The sequence below is a fragment of the Coloeus monedula genome, assembly GCF_965178545.1.
Source record: "Coloeus monedula genome assembly, chromosome: 5".
In the NCBI taxonomy this organism is placed as follows: domain Eukaryota; kingdom Metazoa; phylum Chordata; class Aves; order Passeriformes; family Corvidae; genus Coloeus; species Coloeus monedula.
Window position 1 is genome coordinate 496,248 of NC_138785.1, and position 25,816 is coordinate 522,063.

At 42.6% G+C, this 25,816-nt stretch overlaps 2 protein-coding genes across 6 annotated transcripts in view; one reads left to right on the forward strand and one right to left on the reverse strand.

Moving 5' to 3' along the window:
• Nucleotides 1-12,360, reverse strand: part of LOC309573126 (albumin-like) — a gene marked incomplete at its 5' end in the record, with an annotated part of 28,143 nt that extends 15,783 nt beyond the window's left edge. The window contains 2 exons of one of the 2 annotated variants that reach the window (XM_082281818.1): nt 7,522-7,649; nt 12,198-12,360. Of the gene's footprint in view, nt 1-7,521; nt 7,650-7,949; nt 8,060-12,197 lie in introns of those variants that run through there. The other variant, XM_082281819.1, reaches the window with a different exon arrangement.
• Nucleotides 12,361-12,470: 110 nt separating this feature from the next.
• ANKRD17 (ankyrin repeat domain 17) overlaps nt 12,471-25,816 on the forward strand; it is a 70,688-nt gene continuing 57,342 nt past the window's right edge. For all 4 annotated transcript variants that reach the window (XM_082281811.1, XM_082281812.1, XM_082281813.1 and 1 more), the window contains exon 1: nt 12,471-12,973. In XM_082281811.1, coding sequence (XP_082137937.1) covers nt 12,599-12,973 — 375 coding nt within the window. In that variant the 5' untranslated portion in view covers nt 12,471-12,598. The remainder of the gene's footprint in view (nt 12,974-25,816) is intronic.

The window sequence follows — 25,816 nt, forward strand, 5'->3', positions numbered from 1 at the left end:
GGATTTCTGAATCAACAAGAATGACTATTCCTTCTGATCCTGTACATTTGATCCCTAGGCCATTCTACCATCCCTACCCCTTTGTCTCACAAGGCCGGAATGTGGTGATGTAGCTGTTTTCCTCATTAACTACCATTTGCCAACATCATTCTTTGGCAGCAGGTACAAGAACAACTTTGCTTTGCCTATTAAGCATTCAATTGCTTGAATATATCCAAATATACAGCCTCAGTGCTTTTTGAGAGTATCAATTCTGGGACTTCTCAGAACTTGTCTCTTTTTTCCATGTCCCTATGACTTTTTTTGCTGCCAGTTGAAGTAGGTAATCCACAAAATAGATGAGTATTGGCTTAATCTATTATCCATTTCTAAATCCCTCAAAAAAAATCAGTGTTATATCTTGGTATGGATGTATCTCAATTTTGTATCTAAATTATTATTGGGAAAGAAATACCCAAGGTGCAGCATTGCTCTCTTCAGGAAGTCTTTCTCATGAAGATTTTGTTCTTCAGGGTTTCTTATAATGCCTTTGATAATTGTCTCTGGAACTGAAATCATTGCAGTGGTGTGATTGATGTTTGGCTCATGATAGAACTGTCGGTGGGGATCTTTCTTCTTCCTCTTACGTAAGTCCCAGAGGCCTTTGGAATCCAGTGCATTCACTTGTGCCCTAGAAACTTTTTGGCACTCAGTTTCCAATTTCTATGCTGCTCTGCTATGCTACCTGATGGCCTTTGGCAGGAGAGAAGAGCCATTTAATGTGGTACAGTCAAGAGCCAAAGATGACAGCTTTTGTTTGGCAAGAGATTGTTAATATTTCTTCCCTAGGTTTGGGGTACTTCAGCTTTAGCAATAAAAGAAATATTGCAAACTTTTAAGGAACAGCAGGAAATGTTTGGAGGGTTTTTTTGTTTTGAATTTCTTTAGGCCATTGATCCGTAACCTCCAATATCTATAAAAAACGTGGCTACAAACTTCTTTTTTCTGCTACAAACTTCTTTTTTCTAAGTGTAAGCAGGTGTATTTGCTAAAATCAGAAATGAAGTATGCGTAAAATGAACTAACGATTCTGGGAGCCACTGGCTTTCTCTCTTTCTCTCTTGAAACACTTTAAGAGTTGAAAAAAATCCTGTCTAACTAGAGGGGCTTTAGGACTTGTGGAAAATTTTTGCCATTTTGCAGCTGCCCCCACAATGTTACTGCATCACTGGCAGTGCTGACACTCTTACTTTGCCTTATTTTTCATTTAGTTTCATTGTAAACTTATGGTTTTCCCATTCTGGACTAAAAACTGCCAAGCTGATAAATATTTTCTCTTTCACGTTCACCTCCATAGAAACAGAATCTGTTTTACTGCTATAATTGTTCTCTTGTGCTGTTTCTTCTGTTCGGGCCTTGGGGTTTTTTATGTTGGTTTCTTTCTTGGGAAGATCCCAGTTCATCCATTTAAGACAACTTGTAAATGTTCGAGCATTAAGGAGATAAAGGGAGTGATTCTTTTCTCAGCCTTTCCCCTATTCTGAGCAAACAATTCCTTAAGACAAAGCCCTCACTACTTTGAAAAAGGAAAAGATAGTAATTTTAAATAAGCCCTGGAGTAAGAATAGAATTTTCCACCTCAAATATCCCCTACTGTCTTTGGAATTTCTTTAGCTGGGAGTCAGGGCCTCAGGTGGCACCTTAGCAGGAGAAGAAAAGTTTGTAGGCCATTTCTAGGTCCTTGTTACTGGAGCAGGCAGGACAAGATAATTTAAAATTTGGCGCTGTCATTTACTTGGTGACATAAAAAGATAATCTGCTTCTGCATATTATGCTGCAATTATGAATTCTGAGGCCCCATGAATGAAATGTGAAGCATCCTGTCCCCACAAGTGAAATCCAAAGGCACAGTGAAATATTTCCACATTTCTGCCTTAGCCTATGAAGCAAAGTTCAGTTAGTCAAATCCAAGCACCTGTACTTTTCCATTGTAAAAATCAATGGTTTTTCAAGCAGCATTCAACCAGACCACATTTGTTAGGTGAGCTCTGGCTTGTAGTTCCAGGTTCAGTACTTCCTTCAATGTGAATCAGATTCCCAGTGATATTACCAGGATGTAATGATCTCTTAGAAGAGAACTGGATTTGCAGCAGCAGCAACAAAACATTGTCTTTCTTCAGGTTGCTGTTTTCCTTCCCATGTTCTCCTTTACCTGGATTTGTTACCCTATGACACGTAACACTGGAAACTGGGATTCCCATTGTTAAGGAAGTGACTAAAAATAATACAAAACTGAGGAAATGTTGCTTGGTTTATTTGTTTCTTTTTCTTTAGAGTAGTGCTTGTAAAGTCTGATTTTTGAAGAAGACAAATGATTGGGTTTGAAATTCAATCTCTCTGAATTTGAGGGCCTTCAGGAAGACCTGATTTTAGAAGAAAGGTTCCTCAGTACATTCCCAGAATCAGAAAAATTACATCAGAGACCAAAAACTGCTATTGAGCTTAGCAAAGATCTGTATAGTTCTTGTGGATCTCTTACATAAGTTATCAAAAGATTGGTCCATACATCAGAGCAACTAAAGAGATCTATCAGGCGGATCTGTGGCTGTGCAAAGCCTGAATAGCTGCGAAGTTTGGTTTGTTTTTTTAAAATTTGAACACTAAACTGAGAATCCTTCTTAAGTCATAGTGCAAAGAAATATTAACAAACTCTTTGTACATGAAGCTTCTGGTGTTGTCTTTTGGATCAATTAGGCAGAGGCTACACTCGAGAGGCCATTCCTCTGTGGTGCCCTCCAACCCCATGCTGACTATCCTTGACATTTGCCTTCTGCCCAGAGGCCTTTACTGGTCATACCGAGAGTGCTTCAATATTGCCAGTCAGGCACATCCACAGCCGATTCGCAGGTCTCAAAAATAACTCAGGAAATTAAATTATAACAATTAATGTAGCAGCACCCTTACCTGGCACTTTCAGCTTAGAGCGAACTTGGGTTTCTGGCTTTCTTCATTGACTGTGAGTGCGGGAAACACAGAGTGGGTATCTAGGCACTGGAGCTATTCCCAGTGGAAGGCTTCCCTTAAAGCCAGTGCAAATCTAGGAAGATTCCTGGCTCCCTGGACCGGGAAATTGGAAGCTGGGCAAATTATGCGTTGAATCAAATTTCTCCCAGTTCCTATTGGCAGAGAAGAGAGCCTAGTGCTAAGTCAAGACTGAGAACACTGTTCCTGGTGAGCCCAGGAAGCTTGAAAATGCTGAGCGTCTGATACGAACACAAGTCTCATGGTTTCCAAGGTCCTGCTGCACTGCTGGGCACCGCAGCCTCTTTGCTGTCAGCAAAATTAGGAATTTTGGGATGGATCCTTTGACATCCTAGAATACAAATGTTCTTGCATCACTTGACAGAAATTTCTCAAGTACAGAGCATGCCTTCCCTGCAGGTTTGTCAGAGCCAATACGAAATATAACTGGATTTTATAGAAGTCTATCAGTACTCTGATGTTTCCAGTGAAACACTTTGGATTCAGTTAACTTACATGCTTTGTTGGTGCCTTTCCCAGTGCTGGGTTAATGGCTGGATTTGATGATCATAAAGGGACCAGATTGGACAGGCACAATTTGCCCTTAGTGAAGCTGTGGTGGCTGCCCTGGATCTCTTCTCTGTCTTGCATGTGCCTCGACATTGCTTCCATGAAGATCTGCTCCAAGGTCTTCCCCAGCACAGAGGTAAGGCTCACTGGTCTATAGTTCCCTAGGTCTTCCTTCCTACCCCTTTCATAAAAAGTTTTCCTTTTTCAAGTCACCAGGGATTTCACCTGACAGCTGTGACTTTTCCAATATGACGGAGAGTGGCTTGGAGACCACATCAGCTGGTTTGCCCAGGACCTTGGGATGTGTGCCATCAGGCCCCAGAGACCCATGACTATAGAATGTTCCATGCCATTCCCACTATCCCGCTATCCCAAAACAGAAGCGCCACTCACATGGGCTTAGGTTCCACCCACAAGAAGAAAACTTCACACTCAATCTGGTCATAAAAGTGAATCCAGAACAACGTAACATCGTAATTAAAAATTATTGTGTGGAGAAGTCGAAATTGAGACTAGGCTCAGTTCTTTTTTGAGTGATCTCAAGCACACTCGTTTGGGACAATTTGCCAAGGAACTCCTGTGTATTATTTATTTAGTTAGTTTTCAGAGAAAAGCAAGGTTATTTTATTTGATTCTTTGTTATCAGCTAGGCAATCTATCTGCTTCCACTTCTGAAAGGAAAATCAAGTTCTCCCTTCCTCCTTTTAGTACATAAATGCACTTTAGGCTGGGAAAGAACTGATTTAAAGCAAGACAAAGCAGAGACTCCTGTCTCTTGGGCACTGATATTGCTAAGGAGCTCTTTGGCAACTCACTAAGGTTACCAGGTCCTCTATGCAGGATTTTGAAATATATTCAGCATTGGCCTAATTCTGGTCACATCAAGGTCAGTGCCAAAACTTGCCTGACTTCACTGGAAAACAAGCTTGATAAAAGGAAGATTGTATCTTGGATTTTTCCATGCAGATTTTCAACACTCCATACAATATTTTAAGGAAGTTATTTCATATCAAATCAGAGCAATGTTTTTAGACAGGTTAGTGGAAGAGTAGGAAATATACCTGCAAAAAGCAGGTGTAGCTCAGGTAATATCCAGATTACTCTAAAACTGATGTTCAAGCCTAATCTTTTCCTAAAAGAGAGCTCTGGTGGGGAAAGCTACCGTGTGTCCTGAATAAACAGCTATCAGCATTCCATGAAAACTAGCCCGATGAAGCATTTTCCAAGCTCTCAGGTGGGAGAAATCTGCCACCTACTGTTAACAAAACGATTTGCACCAAGAGGCCGGGGACCTCGAAACTGAGAAAAATTTAGTGTTCCTGTGGGCAAAGAAAGTGAGAATCTTAGAGAATTGCCATAATGATGTGTCTAAAAAAGAGATCAGGTCTCACTGCGGTTTGATTAATAATGGAGAGAAAACTCAGCCTGATGATTAGTAATGATGCGTGACTTATTCGGTGCCCTTATTGCAAAGTATTTGTGAAATGCTTATGCAAGTGCTTTTTCTGAAGAATGTTTTCATTGTCCTTACACGAGTCTTTTCAAATTAAAGAAACCTATCAGAAATACAGAATGTGAGAAGTTCCTTAATATATGAGCTAATGCTGATAAAGCACTCCAAAAATTCTGGACAGCTTTTCTGGCTTGTGACAGTCACTATCTAACAAAGAGATGCGCAGGATTTGGAATTAGGATACATAAATGTTACACACAAAGTGCTTTGCTGAATCCAGGTTTAAAACAGATTGAAATTAAATGGCATTTGAGAGCTTTGGTGAACATGGAGAGACTGTAGTGATGTCTGAAGGTGAGCTTGGAATTTGTGTTCAAACTGAGTTCTGGAATACAATGTTAAGTACTGCATATTAATATATTGTCTATAATTGAAAATTACACACTTGAGAAGACTGAGCTGAGTCTGTGCATCAAAATTCATGAATGAGAATAAAAGATCCAGATTTACCTTTCAACACACTCATAGGCTCACTCACCAGACAGTTACAAGTTTGACATTTGAGATATTTTCTCATTTAAAAATATAAATGACCTCAGAGGCATGAAGAAGAAAATAAGAGAATGACAAGCGACACAAAGAAAATTCACTCACCAGCACTTTTTCTCCTTATTGAAAAGGTCACTAATTCAGGAACACAAAGCTGCTCAAGGCAGCTCCTAACTTTGTAATTAGCTAGCAATAAAGTCAATGGCATTGTAAATGTCACACACAGACAGAAAATCCTTGTTTAGTCTGCTGGAAATAAATTACACACAAAAAATCACTTTATATTTACTGTCAAATAAAAAACCCCCTTAAGACATACATACTAAGAATCAAATGCTTTAGTAAAAATTCATTTCCAAAGCATTGGAAAGAGTTAAAATCAGACTAGTTTTAGCTGCAGGTGAGTTGCCTGAGTGAGCTGTTTTAGCTCCACCTACTGAGTCCAACTATTGAGCTCTTCTCTGTTCTTAAAAACCCTACCCCAACGGCCCCCCGAAACAGAGCAGAACCTACAACGTGTAGCCAATAAGTGAAACAGCACACAGTAAACCAGTGAAGGCAGGTTCTGTTTGAACACCAGAGGCTCCACGGGACGTTGGGGGTTAGGAAATTTTAGACTATCAAAAACTTAGACACAGTTTTTCTAGTTCTAATTTGAACTCTGAAAAAAACGTTATTCTTCCACTTTAAGCGCCTTTCTGAGATATCAAAGGCATTTCTTACACTGCCTTCACTGAATCCAAGGTCTTGCCGAGTTTTATGTGGAGATTCCCACTCCCTTCCTTACCCAGAGATAAAACTACTCTGGAAGGATAAATATTTTCAAGGCGCATTCTATATGAGGATAGAAAAAACAGCCTGAGCCTTGTTGTTCTGCATGCCAGCAGAAGGCTGCCTGCATTGAGATCTTCCAAGCTGCTCCAAGAGAAGCGGTTTCAAGGACTAATTTAAGAACTAATCAATTGTTTACTTAAAAAGTGGTTACTATAGAAATTATCATTATGGATTGGCTGAACTCAGGCAAAACACAAAGTGTAAGAAATGTTTAACCTTCTAGCTGACTCCTGTGCAGCCCACAGCTGATGCTGCCTTAAATGTCAGCAATAAAAAAAAAGCCCAAACAGCAAAACGTTAATTTGACATACAAACTTTGATATTCAAGTACAGGTGATGCAGCTTTGGCTTGAGAGGTCTCATTTACAGTTTTGAATTACAGATCCATTATACACGAAAAAATTCACTTTATCTTATGATCGTATGATCTTATGTCTTGTTTTTGTTCTATTTTACCTCTGACTGCACTTGAAGAGAATGAGAAAGAATCCAAAATCTTGTCTAGATGCCCTTTGTCTCTATTTGCCATGGTGTTTTTCAGTTTTATATTCACAAAGGATAATGATTTTGAAAGCTTATCAAGCAAATTAGGAGCCTGAAACACACCTTCAGAATCATTTATGCATGTTAAAATGTAAGGCTCACATAGTACTAATGCATTTTAGTATTTCAAGTGCTTAAGCCATTGCTTAACTAAGACTCCCAAAGTACTAAATATATTACAGAACACATGTTTTGTTTTTTAACAGAGCACTTGCAGATTTCTTCATTGAATCAATTGTTGAAAGGTTTTGCTTTCTGGACTTGTTTTTCCTTTCACAGTTCTCCCTGTGAGGAAGTGGTCAAAGCTGGCATGATGTCTTAAGAGCAACTAACAGAACATGCAATATCAGTATCTGAGATGGAACACAAATGATTTGCAAGACACTTGAACAGGATATAATGCGTATTTCCAACGACACTGATCGGGGCTAGGGACAGACAAAGGCAAAATCACCTGATTTACCACACCAAACAGGCAGAAGTCGATCCCAAAGGGGCTTTCAGACCGGAAAGGTTTGGGTGTTAACAGTAATGTAAATGCAGTTTGAGTGTTAATGGTAATGTAGATTTACCTTCTGCTGTAGCTCTAAGCACTTCTCCCGGGCTAGCGCTGCTGCTCCTAAATTCTTGATCTGTCTGGGCTGTCTTTACTTCCTTTACTCACAAGGCCACACCACTTGAGATGCTCACAGGAAACTTGCTGTAATGAAGAAAGAGAGACAGTACAAAAATGTAATTTAAAGCAAATGCCATGGCTACATAAAATATGTTTTTAATCATTCTTTTGCATGTGCTATTTACAGGGATTAAATCTGAGTGGTTTAGACAAGGCTAAAAGTGTGTATCACAGAAAACTGTACTTCACTGAATGTACAAACATTTGTGTTCTTTTCCTTCTTTCTCCCTTTGCCTTGGACAACAGTAATTGCATAATTGCTGAACAACTTCAATTGTAATACTTCTGTTTAAAATAAGTCATGGTGGTCTAATTTTAGTTTACCTTGCCTCCCATTTCAGCTGGATCTTCCATGCTATGCACCAAGGAGGTCCAGTGAGGCAGTCCCTTTTGTATGTGTGTTGCAACAATACAGTCTGGGGTTCACAGTTCCCTGAATGATACGAATAAAAACAATCCAGCACATATAGAAGCTGCAACAATGGCAAAACTGTACGTATCAAAGATAACCAAAGCATTCACCAGTGAGAATGGCAGGATTTGGGGTTTGGATTAATTTTAAAGTTTATTTGGATGATCAGCTTGGTAGCCTTGTGGAAGTTGTAGTAGTCCTGAGTTGGGGTTAAAAATTCAAGAAGTTATGAACGTTTTTCAGTCCCTGTATTAAATGCAAACTAAACTCACGCTCCCTCGCTCCCTACTTCCTGAGCTTGATGATGACACTGCTTCCAGCAGCTAGAAATGAAACTGAAAGCAGATCCATGAGGATAATTATACCACAGCAGAGGTTTCAACACCTTGTTTGACCTGTAGAACTTTTTAAGGAATCTGGCACACAGGGGACAGGTCCTGAAAGTATTCACTGAATCCAGACATCAAGCTTTCCCACTACTCCTATGGAGTACTCAGTGGAGTGATCAATAATCCAGAGGAAATTGAATAAATACAGAAGTCACAGATGAAAGAGATAACAAAGGATTATTATTTTTCTCGAGATTTAGGACAGTAATGAGGCCCCAGACCAGGTTGCCCAGAGAAGCTGTGGCTGCCCCATCCCTGAAAGTGTCCAAGGCCAGCTTGGACAGGGCTTGGAGCAACCTGGGCTAGTGAAAGGTGTGCTTGCCCATGACAGGGAGCTGGAACTGGATGATCTTTAACATCCCTCCCAACCCAAACCAGTCTGTGATTCTATGATTCCATCATTTCCTGCAGCTTTATGCTACCAACAAACTCAAGTGTCCAAAGTTAACCAACTCCACAGACTCACCAAAAGAAAGAAATGTGTTTTTTAGGTATTACTTCCCTAACTAGAGCTTACACTGACTTTTCAGTGGTATGCAATCCATTCCCTAAGAGCCCTATGAACAGGGAAACACAACTATGGGTCATACACCCTTGTGGAAACTGGGACACACAAAAAAAACCCCTAATTAAAAAACAAATCTTGATTATTTACTCCTTCATTATGTCTTGATGATTATCATAGTATTTACAAGAATGTTTTAGTTTGGGTTTCTAAAATACAAAGTGCTGGAGAAGTTTCACACCTTCCCAAGGCATTGAAACCATCCCAAGATTAGGAGCAGACTCGTGTTAGCAGCTTTTGCCCACGACAAAAACAAACCTTATAAGGCCCGTGGATCTAAAACCAAGTTTCTGTAAAGAAACCGAGTTTGCTGTTGCACTCACAGAATCCCAGAGTCATTTAGGCTGGAAAAGACCTCCAAGACCATCGAGTCCAACCTGTGACCAATCTCCAGCTTGTCAACCAGACCAAAGCACTGAGTACCCCATCCAGTTGTCCCTTCAACACATCCAAGGATGGCAACTCCACCACTTCCCTGAGAGTTCCAATGCTTGACAACCCTTTCTGTGAAGAAATTCTTCCTGATTTCCAACCTGAACCTCCCCTGGCACAACTTGAGGCTTGTTTCTTTTTGTTCTATTGCTTGTTACCTGGGAGCAGAGCCCAGCCTGGCTGCATCCTCCTGTCAGGGAGTTCCAGAGAGCGAGAACATTCCCTGAGCCTCCTTTTCTCCCGGCTGACCCCCCCAGGTCCCTCGGCCACTCCTCATGATTTACTCTAGACCCTTCTCCAGCTCCATTGCCCTTCTTTGGAAGGGCTCCAGCACAAAAGGCTCAAACTAGGGTGGCAGGGAAAGCAGGGGTAAACTGGATGCTATGAAATGGAGGAAAAGGACTTGCTCTGCAGTGCAAAATGAGGAGGCGCCACTCTTTGATCAGAACAGAGGTCACCACCATAAAAGAAACGGAACAAACAGTTTCTGACAGGCCGCTCTGCCTGTGCCAACACAAGCGGCGCTGGTAACTGCTCCATCTGATCCGGGCTTTGGGAATACGACACACAGAGATAAAATACTACCGTTGCTTTCATTTATAAGAAACTGGACCCTTTCCAAGTCTAACAACCTGAATAGATACTTGGAATAAGGTGCAAATGTCCCCAGTATCAAAGGCAGATTTGTGATACGATGTAGCTGAGAGTAACCGCAGCCCCAGCTCTGCGGCAGAACCCTTCGAGGCCATTTCCCACCTTCCACCATCCTGGGAAGGGACAGAGAGAGGGCAGCAAACAGCTCAAAGGGCAAAATCCAGCTCTGCAACCACCCTTCCCGGACCCGGGTGGGTGAATGTGGTGCATTTGGACGACCTGTTCAGCTGCTTGTACAGCCAGAGCAATCACAGACGTGTTTTGTTTAAAGACAGTCACCTCTCGGATCAAATGATGAAGATTAGGTCACTTTTCCAGGCTTATCCATTGGAAAAGTGACATCCTTGTCACACCACACCACAAATCTCAGGTGGTAGGGCTGAGATTACCTAAATTCACTTACAGTTCTCTTTTCTGCCTCTTGTGATGACAACAAATAATATATATAAAAAATGCCAAATAACATATATAATGTTGTATGTAATAATAACAAATAACAAATCTTTAATCCGTGCTTGCACCCCAATAGAAACCAGTAAAAATCTATGCATTTGCGTTAATTTTAATGCAAAAAAAAAATATTAAGAGGATAAAAGCATTATTGCCACTGATCTGCCATCACACATCTCGTGCTGGTGTGGCATAAGATTTCTGTGCAGTCACACCAGGAAGTAGGAGGTGAGTGGCTAGAACACGCAGTTTATTCCTCCTGTATCACACCAAACTATCATCTGCAGAGATATTTATAAAGGTATTGTTCAGTTTAGACCTTGTACCTGAAGATTAGAGGTTAATCTTCTGAACTAGAAGGTTAAGAGTCTGTCTCAGTAATTTCCAGATGACCTGGAAATAATGGAATTTAACAGTGGGGCTCTTACATTTTATTAAGAACATACAGAGGCACGTATCAGGATGTTTTGGTGGGATTTCGACAACATGAAGATGTGCAGACTCCATGATGAGCACCAGTTGAGGATTTTTTTAAAAAGCAGTGCAGAATTTCAGAGGAGCTGCAGACCTGACTGGTGCTCTCCAATGTCAGCCAAATAAGAGAAACAACACCCAAGTAGTCAAATAACAACAATCGCTTTTCATTTCTGTAAAATATAACTGGAATAGGCATTGTTGTTTTGAAACACCAATTCCAAAACATCCACAGTGTACCAGTGCATAGAGCCACTATGATCTTTACACTCATGTGTTTCTGTGCTTAAAATAATTTTTATCTCCAACAGGTCTAAAGAGTAAAACAGAAAAAGCCCATTTCTCCAACGAGAAAGCCACAATTTAAATATTTAACGTATTTAACTTATATTTAGCTTTGGTTACTGCAGGACTTGGCCTGCCCCCAATGGAGGCAACAGTATTAATATCCCACATACACTTTGGGGATGAAAATCTGGGTAGGAGGCCTGAGGGCTGAATCAGGACACGATGACACATTTAAACGGTTTCATTAAAGAAATATGGTCGAATTGACATAGGCATCTTAATGTTTGTAATTTTTAGTGATATCGTAAGAAAATTGTTGTAAACCGGGGGTTTGGAGGTTACCTTTGAATGCAGAGCTCCTGGTGAGAATGAACTATGTGGAAGAACACAGAACCCCAGAAACACTTGAGCTGGAAAAGACCTCCAAGACCACCGACTTCAACCTTTGACTGATCACCACTTTGTCAACTTGACCAGAGCACTGACTACCATGTCCAGTCGTTCCTTGGACATCACTTTTAACTGGAATTCTGCGCCCTGCGGTTTCACTGACCACGACTTTTAGTGATACTCTACCAATTTTTTTTTTTAACCCTTTCAGCGAAGCCCCACCAATTTCTGTTGTAAGAGAGGTTTGGAGGTTGCTTTTTAATGCATATTGTCCACACTGTGAGAGACCATCACTTCTAAGTGGAATTCTGCGGGTTGTGGGGTTTCAACACGGGCCGTTCCCTCACGGGGGTTTCCCGCCCTCGGCCTGCTCCCTCACGCTCTGAGGGCAGCGCTGCCCTCACAGACCGCGGCGGCTCGCCGGGCCCTTGCGGGGTAACTCGGCACCTCCGTGCCCACGGGAGGCTCTGGCGGAAGGTTCCCGAGGGAGGCTAGGCCGGGGTACCCGGTGCCCTTACCGAGGCGGAGCGGGCTGAAGGCTGAGGGTGATGACGCGCGCGGCGGTTCCGGCGCCGGGGCGGTGACCGAGGCGGCGGCGCGGGCGGAAGGAAGGGAAGGAAGCGGAGGGGAGGGGGTGTTTCACCGCCGCCGCCGCCGCCGCCGCCGCGGTCCCATTGCGGGGAACGGGGCAGGGACGCGAGGGGAGCGGGAGCGGGCGGCGTGAGGGGAGAGCGAGCGCGCGGCGCGAGGGGAGCGAGAGCGGCGCGAGCGGCGGCCACAGGAAGTATCGCGAGAGTTGGCGCGGCGGCGGCGCCGGCGCTAGAGGTGACCGAGGCAGCGGCGGCCGCGGGCGCCTCCTCCTCTTTTTCCTCCTCCTCCTTCTTCTTCTCCTCCTCCTCCTTTTCCTTCCTCTCCGGCCATGGAGAAGGCGGTCGGCGCGGCGGTAGCAGTGACGGCGGAGGAGGGAGGCGGTGAGGGCGGCGGCGGCGAGGCCGGCAGCGCCACAGCAGGGCCCGGTCCCCCGGAGGGGCCGAGCGGCCCCGCCGCGCCCCCATCGCCGTGCGGGCCCGGGGCCGCGGGGCTGGTGCGGGTGTGCGACCTCCTGCTGAAGAAGAAGGCGGTGCCGGGCAAGGCGAAGCGCGGCGGGCGGGCGGCCCGGCCGGCCAGCAGCAGCGAGAGCGGCGGCGGCGGCAGCGAGAGCAGCAACAACGGCAGCGACGACGAGGAGGAGGAGGAGGAGGAGGAGGAGGAGGAAGACGAGGAGGAGGAGGAGGAGGAAGAGGAGGTCTCCGAGGTACGGCGCGGGGGAGGCCCCCGGGGTTTCCCTGCTGATCCGGTTTCATAATTCCAGCCCGCTCCCGGCTCCCCCCGCCCTCGGCCCTGCGGCAGAGCCGGGAAGGGACAGCACCTCGTGGCGGGGGCACGGCCGATCCCGGCCTCCGGTCATCCCCCGCCTCGGTGAGCAGCCGCGGGTCCCCCCTGCTCGCCGGGGTACGGGGCCAGTGTCCCCCGGTTTTCCCCACGGGTCGGAGGCTCCCTGGGAGCCGCAGCCAGCGGCCGCCTTGATTCCTGATGTGGCTTTATTCCGAAGGGAAAGGGCCAGGAGCTGCTGCAGGTGCTCTCTGCCGCCGTGCTGTGTGCCATGTGCTGTATCGCGGTGGATATGGGAGCCGGGAGAGGGAGAGGCAAGCGGTGGGAATGCTGCTGGCAAGGCCGGGATGAGGCTCCGGAGATAGGCCGGAGTACTGGCTGCGTGGCTGGAAAGGTGTTGGCGCGCCCAGTGGTGGGAATAGGTCGTCTTGGAGAGAGCGTGCAACTAAAGCAGGTGAAGGTGCAGCTAAAGCAGGTGAAGGTGCAGCCAGGCAAAGGCTGCCAGAGTGCCCAGGGTGTTGAACTGCTGTATGATGCTTTCTCCGAACCTGACAGCCGCCCTGATTCCGTGCAATGCAGAAACAAGCCCAGGGAAGCAGTAATAACTCGATTTTGTCTAGTGTTAGGTTTTTCAGTTAGGTGTCACTGGAAAAGGCTGGTGAGGCTGGGAGCACCTTATTTGCATATGAAGTCACACAGGGTTGCTTTGCTGAATGGTTTTGATTCTGTAACCTCCCCAGCTGAACATTCACTTCTGCTTTTTTTTTCTGAGCAGTGTCCACAAAAAAAGCCCACTTGAAGTTTTTTAGATTTTCTTTGAACTTGCTTTCCAAGTGGTTTGGCTTTCAAGTGATATATCTACAGTTCTGTTAGAAATTGGGCAGGAAGGAAGAGTCTGATAGGTTCAAGGAAGGGCTGGGCTAGGATGGTGATAGGTTTTTCCTTGCTTAAGCAGCACCCTGCATTTTATTCCGGTTGAAGTTGATACAAGAAGCATTTTATCCAGCTGTTTGAGATAAATTGCACACAGCGCGCATGTCTCAACAAGTCATTCTGCTGGGTATTTTGTTTCTGGGGTGTTGATTTTTAGGAAAGTCAGTATCATTGTGTAGGTAGAAGTTTTTGTGGTGTAAGACTTGTAGGATAACTGGTTTGCTGCTGAACTGTGTTGTCCAGCAGTCCTGCAGATGCTTGGAGATCTCTGCTGAGCACAGGTCTTTGAGTTTTGCAGTGATGTGTGGTGAAGGGATGGAGGCCCTTGAGTGACTTCGATGTATCAGTTGACAAGCCCTGAGATCAGTTGCGTGTGATGGAAACATTCAACAGAATTTGTGTCAAGCGAGACCTACTGGCAAAGTCACAGGCAGGTTTTATTTATTCATCCACAGCCATTCTTCCCGGTGGCTTGTTGTACTGGGAGCTTTCAGGTGAAATCGTGTGTGCAGCAGGACAAGAAGGGCAGAGACAGCTGAGGAGTTACAGGTAGCTGTTGAGGAAATCCCTGGTTGAGGCGAGGCTTTTCCCACATGCTGTGCCTTACAGAACCATGGGCACCTGTTTCACATGCTTCGAGACCTGCAGAGAGGAAAAAATGCCAATGACCATTAAAAATCATGAGGCAGCAGAATACTTCACTTTTTTTTTTTTTTTTTTTTTTTTTTTGACAGAGTGACATGTGCTATAGATACTGATACAGGCAGCTTGTGGAGGCATTTTGGGCATCTGGAAGCTTCCCTGATGGTTTCATCTTATACTAAGTGAAGGCTTTCCCGGGCTGGGTGGTTTGGTATTAAATATTAAGCAGGGCTAAGTAAGCAAGTGAATAATACTGAGATGATGAAGTTCAGGATTCACAACAAAATATACGCTGCATGCTTCACTTATAGCTGTTCTTGATCATGCCGGTTGCTTGCAAAAATCTGTTCTAGTCTGTGTCTGAGTGACTTCAGGATAAAATGATGCAGCTTGTAGAATGTGCACAGCTGAAATCACAGTTTTTAGGAACGTGAACATGGGGATGGCCTGATTAATGGAGCAGGGCATCCAACTTGAAAGTCATTCCCAGCAGCTCCTGGGGAGGAAATGTGTTTTGAGTGTTTTCAGTGAAAGGGAGTTTTCCTTGTCTGAAAGGAACCTGGTTTTTGAAGGAACTTTTGGCTTTTAGAAGCTTAAAAATAATCCCACTGTAGAAACCAAAGCTTTTTTAGTTGTGTGGGGGTTAAATTTTTTTTTTATTTCAGATTTTCTTGAGTTGTGCCCAGCTCTGCAGTTGGATTGTGGTCTTCTGACCACGGGCAGTCTGGAAAGCACATAAAATGAAAAACACAAAGAAATGTAAGTTGCTGCTTTTGCTGTAAATTGAAACTACTGTGGGAACGCTGCAGAAGCTGGTGTTCCCTCCTAACCATTCCCTTCATTATCTCTGTAAACTTAAGACAGTTTGTCTTAGGCTATTTTTTGCCCTTCCTATGCTTAATACATTAAGACTTCTCTAATCTCTGAAGTAAAGTGCTTCTACATTTGACTGCTGATGAGACAGCTTCTAAAAATCAGGAGTACAGTAGCAACAAGTCAAAGGAGTTCTAAAGGAAAACCTGGTGCATCCTGAGTCACAGAAACCCCAGGAGTAGAAAGACGTTGTTTGGCTTAGTTGTTGCTGACCTGATGGAATGGAATAGAGAGTTGTAATCAGCTGTTTTCATGTCCGTGTCTAAACTCCATCAGATCTCAGTGTGGAAATACAGGCACAGTGAAGAGCTTTGGGAGAAGTTTAATGGAAATTTCATACCAACAACTTAATGAGCTCCTATGACACTGTTCATGGCAACCTCCAAGGTTGATGTTTTAAATTGCAGCAAATTACTGCAAAACCCCAAGATTTTAGGTAGTTGGGTCCAGTGTTGTCTGTAAATGGTAAATTGCCTTTTCCCTAAAAAACAGTTGTTAAAAAATGGCAACTTTTCTTGGTATACGGGAAGAGGAATCTTAAGGTATGAGAAATATGACTGTGGGAGTTAGATAGCAGGGGAGGTCAGCTTTCAAGTTCCTTGAAAGTGTTCTTGTACATACAAATTTTGTTTAACACTTCAGTTCACAGTGAAATAGTGTAAAAAATGAGCAGGTCCTCATAGCAAGTTGCTGCTTAGAAACCAGATGTCCAGAGTGCATTACGGCTTCTCTTATTTAACACTGAAAGGTTCAGCTGTGTAATAAAAATTGTTTACAAGCTTATTTCAAGTCTTTGAACTTGGAGGATGTTTGCTGCTGGCAGTGAAATTTATAATTGCCCTTTTATAGTTTATATCCATCTTAAGAGTTTGTAAGTTACATTTTGTCCATGAATCTTGGGATGATCTGAGGTGTAGCTCCATGTTGGATTTGTGCGTATTTATTACCTTTTCTGTGACTGGATTCTTACGTGCTGTGCAAATTAGCCTTCCAGAATACAATCCTCAGTTAACTACGCCTGAAAGTGCTGCCCTATGCAAAGTATGCTTTTTGAGATGTTTTGGCTATTTTTTAACCATCCTTGCTTTCACTTGGGCCTCCTGTAAGTAAAAGTTCATTTTTGTTTTTTCAGCTGCAGTTGAATTAGTAATTGAACTGAGCTAGTAAGATGAAGTAAGTAGAACAACAAAACACCACCACCAGTCCTCTAAAATTTCGTCATGCAGAAGAAGGTACTCTGAATCCTTTGGATTCAGATTAAGGTGTTAATCAGAAAACTTGGGCGTCCTGGTGTGGTTTCAAGAGCATCGCAGGCACACAGCTGTAACATTTAAATTGGAAAAGACTTAAAGAGCTTAAGTGTTCAAATGAGCTGATTTGAAACACAGAATTTGTTTTATAAATATTTTTCTTTTTTTTAACCCTAACAGTCTTCATTAGAATCCCGGAATAAGGCCTTTGGATTCTGCAGGGCCAGTATCTCTGGCTTGACCACTGTGTGATGCGTTCACTGCCATTACTTTCATGTCCTTGGGTCCTCACAGATGTGACTGAGCATGCAACCAATTGGTTGCATGTCCTTGTGAGTGTGTGACATCCCAGGGTGCAGTTCAGTCTCAGATTCTGCTGCATTGTTTATCTTCTAATTTTTTTTCTTGTATTTCAGCTGTGTTTTGCCTGTACCACTTTGTTTCTTCGCTTCAAAAGAGGAAATAAGAGAGAAATACCTTAGGATGGTTCTCAAAAATCCCTGAAATCTCAGGGCTGATCCCAGGGCTGTTGGTAGGGGAATCCCACAGCAAGGTTTCACATTAGTGAAATCTACTGTAGTTGACTCCAGGAAGCATTAGTCAAAACTATTCCTTCCTAGGTTCCAGCAAAATCAGTTTGATTAGACCTAATGCATTTTTAAAAACATTCTTAATTATTGCTATATTTTGTGTGTGCTTTATTTAATTCAAGTAATAAGTGAATATCTGGGTTGAAAAAGAAACCCCCCAGCATAAAGTGACCACTACAGAAAGTGGAATTCAATATTGGCGGCACCATGTGAATTTGTTTACTTCCTTAGATATTTCTTCAGGAAATGTCCTTATAAACATAATTCCCATGTGCAGGCTGGAGCCAAACACCCCATGTTTTAAGCCAGTAATTCAGTTCTGTAAAGAGAATGGTTTCTCTGGAAGAGATTTAGCTCATCTGTCAAGGTTGAAGGCAAATGGGATTATGTGTGTTTGTTTTTTTCCCTCTATCGGTGTTTTAAAACCAAAACTGTTGGTGCTTATTTAGGATATAGCTGATTTGCAATTGGATTTAAGAATTGAAGGATCAATGCTGCAGATCCAAGATAAGCAAGAAGCCTTTGTTTTGGGGGTTAAGGGAACAAGCCCTTTTAACTTGGTGTTAAATTAAAATTGCCCAAATTTGCTATTAGTGTCTTCAGGCCATCTGAGCGAATTCATGGCTGCCTTGGTAGACATGGTGTGTTTTTTTATGAAATGCTGTGCTTCTGGTTTCTTGATGGTGTGGCTTTGTAGGTGACTCAACTGAAATGACATCCTGAAGATGTGCTGTGTCTGTAGAGCTTCTGCATCTGCATGAGACTTCTTTTGTCATGTCCATAACTTTTGATCTGTTGAGAAAGAAAACCGTTGGTGAGGAAGGACTGATGCTGGCAAATGGTTTGGGTAAGGTCATTTAGCTAATGTGTACTTAGGGAAAAAGTCTTCCTTAACGTGAAGTTACCTTTACCGGTGAGTATCAGTATGTCTTGGTGTTAGTGTGGGAATTCTGGTGACCTCCATCCAGTCATTGTGCAGTGTCCACAGGAATTCTGGAAAAAAAAAAATCCATTGTTGACCAATGAAGGGCAGCATTTCCTCTCTGTTTCCACTAAGCAGTGATTTGTGTTAATCGGTACTGGGAGAGGTTATCTCGCTATTCCAGATGTTTTTCAGCCAGGTTATCCCCCATACGCCATCCTAAACTCTTGACTCTGCGAAGAGCTAAAGCCACGTGGAGGTGTTACTTAACTCTTGTGTCACCTTATTTTCACAGGAGGCAATAGTAGTACACCAGGCTAAAAATCAGCTGCAAAGCCAAGCATGTCTTCAATACATCCTTGTTTGTGCTTGCAGTATTTTCTTTTAGGCTGGATGTTGTCAGTAGGATGGTTTTGTTGGCGTTACCCAAAGCAGTTTTTGACAACTTCAGATTACTGGTGTTTGATGTACACGAGTTATTCCTCTTCTGTATTTTACCTGCATCCTCAAATTCCAGGAGTATAATAGTGTGTTTTAGGAAATGAGCTGAAGTAAACCTTGATTTTATGTTTTTCCCTGCCCCACCCCAGTAGCTGATGTGGTATTTAATCAAGAGTGGATAACGTGTCCAAATAGGCAGCTGCTCAGAGCTAGAAAACAGAGCTAGAAAGATGTTGGGACATTAAGAAATATAATAAAATATTGCTATTTAGAATATCAGTTTGGGGTTTTGGTTTCCATTCTTCTCAAGTTCAACTTGAAACAACCACAAAGTGTCTAGATTCTTTATTTTTTAGGTTAAAATTGAAAGCATCTTGCACACAGTAATACAAGTTCAAACTGCTGCTGAGGGGGCTGCCTTGTATTTGGTCTCAGGTTTGTTTCCCCTTGCCCTAATGATCAAGGAATGGTTATTTCTAAGTCTGTATACATCTGTCCAGCTGTGCAGTAACAGTTTCAGGGATTACAACCCCAGCAGAAGGGGAGTATCTGAAAGCCCCCTCTTGGGCACGGAGTGATTCAGAGATAAGAGGAGGAAGGTCGCTCTTAGCCTCCCAGCTGTACCTCCCAGTTCTTCCCACACACAAGAAAAAAAATAAACACTTGAAGGAGAAGCTGGGGCACCCTTGTGCATCTCTGTCTGGCAGGTGACTCACATGTTTTCCTGTCCTGGAGCTTTCCCATTTCCAAACTTCAGGTATTCTTGCCTTTTGTTCAGTCTTGTCCTGAAATGCTTTGCCAGTGGAATTTTCCTCTTGATGCTGTTCTGCAGGTGCGAACTGTTCTCCTCCACAGAATGGGGAACAATGCTTTAATGAAGTTGAAATTTTCAAGTCATGATGTGACTTAGATTTTTTTCTCTAAGTTCTCAGTGCTGTTCAGCCCCTGCGTCAGTGTGGGTACTAAACCCACTGCAGCTGGGGGAGTTGGGCTTGGAGGAAGGGAAAAAAAAAAAAAAAGGCATTCAGTGCTCCTCCCAGCCACTTGGGAAATGATCTCGTTGAAAAAAAACCTCAGCAAGAGAAAAACCACATTTCCAGTTGATCAGTTCCTGGATCCAGTTTGTCAGGCACAAGAGCTTGTGCTGACACAGCAAAGAGCAGGAACTCGGGCAGGGAGGAGGATGAGCACTGCCTCTCTCTGTGAGATAATTCGTTTAAATGCCTGTCACAGAAAACACTTGCATTGTTTCTGAGGACTGCAATTGGTAGGAATGGTACAGATCAGCGAGAATTTTTGTCTTCCAAGGACTAACTAGTCCTCTTGACACTTCTCTGGATCTTCTGTTTGGAAGTGGCTGGAACAGATAAATCACACAGAATTCTTTTTTTCTTTTTTTTGGGTGTAGCTTAAAAACTTAGAGCTTCTTCAGATAAAATCAGGACTGACTTTTGTCTCTGGTATTTGTTCAAGTTCTTGAAAGCAGTGTATTAAGGATAGGGAGAAAGAGAGGAATTAAGCAGGATTTTATTGAAGTACTGCAGTGTTTTGTTTTATCACCATCACTTTTGTGTCATTTAGTGCAGTGCAGCAAAGGAGTCACTTTGGAGACTGACAAAAAAAGTCACAAAGCACAATTGTGATTGTAATAATAACACAAAAAACCAAGCTGGCTTAAAGAAAAAACGCACTTTGAACGTAACAGTCTGCTCCGTGGATGAACATATGCCTTCTGTCCATCTCCGTCACGAACAGAAGTGAAAGTTGGCATAACAGCATGCTGGTATTTTTGTGGAGAATCAGCTTGATCAAGGAACTCCTCAGGGATAAATATAGTGGCCAACTTTCTGTACTAAACATCAGAAAAGGGCTTTTCTGGCGCTTGCATCATGGGGAAATGTCTACAGTTCTGTGTAAAATCACTCTCTAAATGCACTTGTGTCTTCAAGTTGAGAAAATTTACTAGTGTCTTTAAGTTGAGGTGGGTTTTAGAAACATGCTAGTACCTGTACCACAGCTGGGTTCTGCAGAAATATTTAGGATAGAGAATGGCACAGTGTGATGGGCTGACTTAGCAGCTTACTTCTGCCCAGAGGGGGGAATCTCTCCCTCTGTGCCCTCTGTAGCTGAGCACTGGTGGAACAGCTGTGCCAAGGGCTGTGTTTGTTATGAAAGTTGATACAGATGCTAATTCCTCCTGTGCTTTGGAACAGCTGTGGACTGTTGTGTCCCAGCACCGTTTAGTTACGTCAGAGTATGGCCAGAACATTGGTTAGGCCTTGAAAAATCCTACAGTAGTGATGATTTACTGGCTTTGAAGAAATGTGTGAAGTCGTGACACCCAGGAAGCACTTCCTTGAGTGAATTAGACTTGAAGTAAGTTCATTACTAGTAGAACTCTCAATGAAATTTATTTTTAAAAAAATCTTTGCATTAAAAAAATTGCCAAAATGTTTTCAAGAAAGGCAGATGTCTTTGATGGTGGCTTTCGTTGTAATCCGGAATTGGCTGTTACAGAGTACACAGCCGTTCCAAAAACCACTGGAATACTTGCTAATAGAAATAACTCAAGCAATTGATTTCGTAACAGAAGTATTGCGCACCCAGTCAAGAAGATACTTAATTTTTTAAAAAACTTTTTGTCAACTTCCAAAGCATTTATTAAACTTGGTCGTAGTTAAATAATTCCTTCGGGCTCTGTGTGTATGATGTGATTTAAATGTGGTGGAGGGGAAGAGGTTCTGCTGCTGGAGGGGTGTGCCTGTGTGTTGGGTTGACAGGGAGCGTCAGCTCGCCTGCTAGGGCAGTGAGGGGTTTAGCCATGCTGTTGAGGAGGGTTTAAGATTTTTTGGTTTGGACTGTTGAATACCTTTAGGGTTAGTCTTGGGCTAAACCTAAGTTTACTCTTAAAGAGTAAGCTCTTACTGCAAGCACATCTTGAATTGAGGGCAAATGTTTGCGAGTTAAATGTCGTATCTTCTGGTAATCTGAGATAAACTCAATCTGTGATTTTATTTCTGAAGACCCAACAAAGAAGAGATGGGGAACAGGAGGTACTGAACTCCAGTGTTCAGCTGGAAGTGTTTCCATCTGGCAGCTGGTCCAACTACACTGGCAGTAAATGCTGGGAGTTGTGCTGTGTGGTCCCCAGTCTGTCTTGCTCTTCCAGGTAACCTCAGATGAAAAAGGAAATGAACAACCATATTAAATGAAAACAGAGATCACATTAGTATGTAATTTTTTATTCCATTTATGTATTTTTCCTTCTTCAGCCTTATCCAACAGCTTGCTCTGTTAAATTCCAGGCTTGATAGTGCTGTCAATGAATGGAGTAGGTTTTCCAGCCATTTTAGTCTGTAAATTTGAAGATGCCAGCTGGGTAACTCTGATTATTGAGAGTTTTGTAAAAGAAAGAAACATCAAGTACATTATTACGGTTCCTGCTTTTGGAATAGGTTTCAAAATCTGGTATCAACCAAGTCCAAATTCATTATGAACAGCCTGAATATAGAGCTGTTGAAACAACCATCTGGTTCACAGCCAGGAAAATGAAGACAGGGACATCCCGATCCAGCAGGTCCTGGATTAGAATTTGACGTGAAAATACTTAATATAATATTCACTTAATTATAATTTATGCATGCAAGTAAATGCTGGATGAGGCCAAATGAAAAGGAGGAGATTTTGTCCTAAAAAATGGCTTTTCCTGCTCTAAGGTTTCCTAATTCTTGGCAGGGAACGTGTCTGCACTTAAAAATTTTTTAAGAACTTGCACTCAAATTTTCATGTTCTAGTATGGAGATATCTTGGATTAGTACCTGCTTTAGGGTTTGAGAGGTGTTAGTATGAATGATGTTGGACTGTACATGCTGCTTCATTTCACACAGCTTTTCTGTCACCAGTATTTCACATGTGGAATGAGAAAGGAATATAAGTTCATTCGTTGGAAGAAGGATCTTCCATGTCCCAAGTTGTGTTTTCTGAACATGTCCCTCATTTCACTTGTGTTTGTCCCAAAACCAGGGATCTTTAGTGTGTTCCAAGTCCTTGGCCTAAGGACTTGAAGCACTGTATTACCCAGTGAAAACTTACTGGGTTTACTGTATGGATTACTTAAAGGAAGACCTCTTTTAGAAAGCTCCTCTTAGACAAGAATGTGTGCCAGTAATTTTACACTTCTGCAGAAAAACCCTTTTAAAATATTAATGTAATTTTGTCTCCCTTTTTCACCTTTTGTCAGGTGCATTTGGATTTGCATTGGGCAGTTCCTCCATAGCAAAATCATAGGGGCTATCTTCACGTGTTCTGGTTCAGTTCATCTTCAGGGCAGTGCTGTGGATGAATAAAGATAGTTTCTTTCCTCCTTTTTCCATGCTTAGGTTTGCCTTAGGGAGTTGAAATCAAAAGAATAGGGCTGATGTAAGCACTGACCAGGGTGGAAGGCTCCTGGCTGATGAGCAGGGTTTGTCTCTGTCTGTGCCAGGATGCTGCTTGCTTGCTGGGCTATAAAACTCTGCTCAGGTGTCAGATGCATTTAGGCAGAGATAAAGACTTAATTCAGAAATGTTTTTTATTTTGTGCATCTAGCTTCTGTCTTGAGATGGATGGTGTGAGAATAAGAGGCTCCTGATAAAGTGAAGATCGTTAGCTCACGACTCTTGATCATAGTGTTGCAGTCTCCTTCCAGAATGAGCTTGCTTTTGATGTTCTCTGTCTTCAGGTTCCAGGGAAAAGTGCTACAAACTGAGTGCTTTTGGACTGAGCTTGTATGATCTGTTGGTGAATCCTTATATTTCTCTTAACTTCCTGGCATGATGGTGCTAACTTGTAATTCATTTGTGGAATTAATTGCCTTTTTGTATTGACCCTTGAATGAGAAATTGCCTATGAAATGGTAATGCAGCTGGAATGCTGAAATTTTTAATTGCCCAGCTGTTACTGGGAGGAGGTCTCCACCTCTTTAAGAAGGCTTCCTCGGGCATGGAGTCCTTATATTCCCTGATCCCACCACATCCTGACAGTTCATGCAAGCTGCCAAGTCAGGTTCCGTAGCATAGTGCTTCTGTTTAGGGAGAACAGACCAGAGGAGGGTTTTATAAAGGGAACTGGGGAAGTTACTCCATCAGATAGGTCATAACTATCTGAGTCTGTCAACACTTAGTCTTAAAACCTTTTTAGTGTTATGCAGTCTTTAAAATTGACATAAAAAACCTCAGTATGTGTTAATTGTGGTGCTTTCAAAGGTAGTTAAGTCAGACACCTTTTCAAGATTCTAGTTCCCCTGGAGCTGTGGAAAACCTAGATCTCAAGGATACCATAAGGAATAGTACTTCATCCTTTCCAGCTTTGTCTCTTTACCAAAATGAGTAACACTAACTGAATAGAAAACACTGAATGTGTCAGAAAGGTCCAGAATGTCTTGCTGCTGCCCTAGACCAAGGGAAGAATAGGCTGGAGAGAAATGGAAGATCCATCTTGGCAGAAAAATTAGTTTTTGAGTAGGAAATCATCTTGAATGGTCAAAAAAAGTTGTTACATGGTCGTTAGAGAAGAAAAATATGTGGCTTTGTTATCGGAGTTTCCTTGTCTGTGGGAGGTAACAGAGCTGAATCAAGGGGGGTGTGATAATGAGAATGGGCAGCAAGGATCATCTTGTGACTGTAAAACTCACGTGAAAGCTCCACTTCAGCATTTGGCAGGAAAGTCTGAAATGCTGAGAGAGAGACACTGAATTATATGGCTAAGGGAATAAAAAAATCAGAATAGAAGTATGTCTTCAGTATTTATCAGGTTAAAGCCCATCATCCCTGCACATCCCACCCCAATAATGAAAATGAAAGGAAGGAAGTAGGTTTCTTTTATTTGAAATTCACTAAAGCATCTGCCTGAAGGATGTTGGAAATTTAGTCAGGTTGACAACTGCAGAGCTGTGATTGCTGCAAGAAGTGAAGAAAAATGAACCAATACACAATGTGAAATTAGAAAAAACGGATGGAGGTCGTGACTTCAGGTGATGCCTGAGGTTTGGGTTTGGACTGACTTGTTTTTATGTAACCACCAAGAATCTAGAAGAAGGAGTTGGATCAATCTCTCTGGAGGGAGAACCTGAAGCAGTAGGTTTAAAGCTCATTTTGTTTTGTATTGACACAGCACTAAGGGACCTTAAAAATTGCACCCAGTGGTGACTGATGCAAACTGCCACGAAGAGATTATGCTTTTGGGGTATAACAAGATTTTTGTATTTAGAAAAGAGGCTACAAGAAATAGCAGAGAAGAAAGTTTTTAGTGTCTTGGTGGTTATACGGGTATGATGGAGAGCTGCAAGTTATAGGCACAGCTGGGACTGCAGTTCCTAATGAAGGTTGGTGAATCCTTGTGCATTTATCTGCAGCAGTGAGTACCCTCAGGGGTGTCTGTCTGGGGAAACGTTCAGTTCTGCCTTATTTGTGAAGGGGTCTGCAAAACTGTTTTTATTCTGAGAGCAGATACGAGGAACTGCGCTCGGTTCAAATGAACATAGGTGGGAGTATCATCACTCTAAAAAAGGAAGAATTGGGCCCAACACAAGTATGAAGCAGCCTTTGAAAAATCTGTGTGGATATTTCTTGCACCGAGTATTTTTCTTGGATATCATCATGGGTTTTTTTTCATGTTAGAAGAGCAAACGTGGTCATTTGAATGTTTTAATGATGGAATTTTTCCCTTGGTGAATTAACTGAGTTTTCTGATTTTAAGGGTATTTCTAATTAATGTGAAATGCTCATCTTGTGTTTGTTAAGTGTACCTTGTTTGGATTTTTCATTGTGATGGGTGAAACCTCAGTTGTCCATATGACTGGTGGGGGTTTTGCCTCTTGGCACTCTAGCAGATAATCAGAATGTCACAAAATTTAGGCTGGAAACCCACTGTATTTTTTGGTCTTAACTGTCTCAGGAGCTTTTGGATTCTGTCTGACTGTTTACCTACTTCTGGAAAGGGAAATACTTGGGAAAGCATGCTAAAGGGGATAACTGAGTGATAATTTGTTCTGTATTGAGGGCCTGCTTTCAACTCTCCTTTTTTTCTTCTCAGAATGATTTGGTTTTTTTAGTAATTAATGCACCTTATGATTTTGC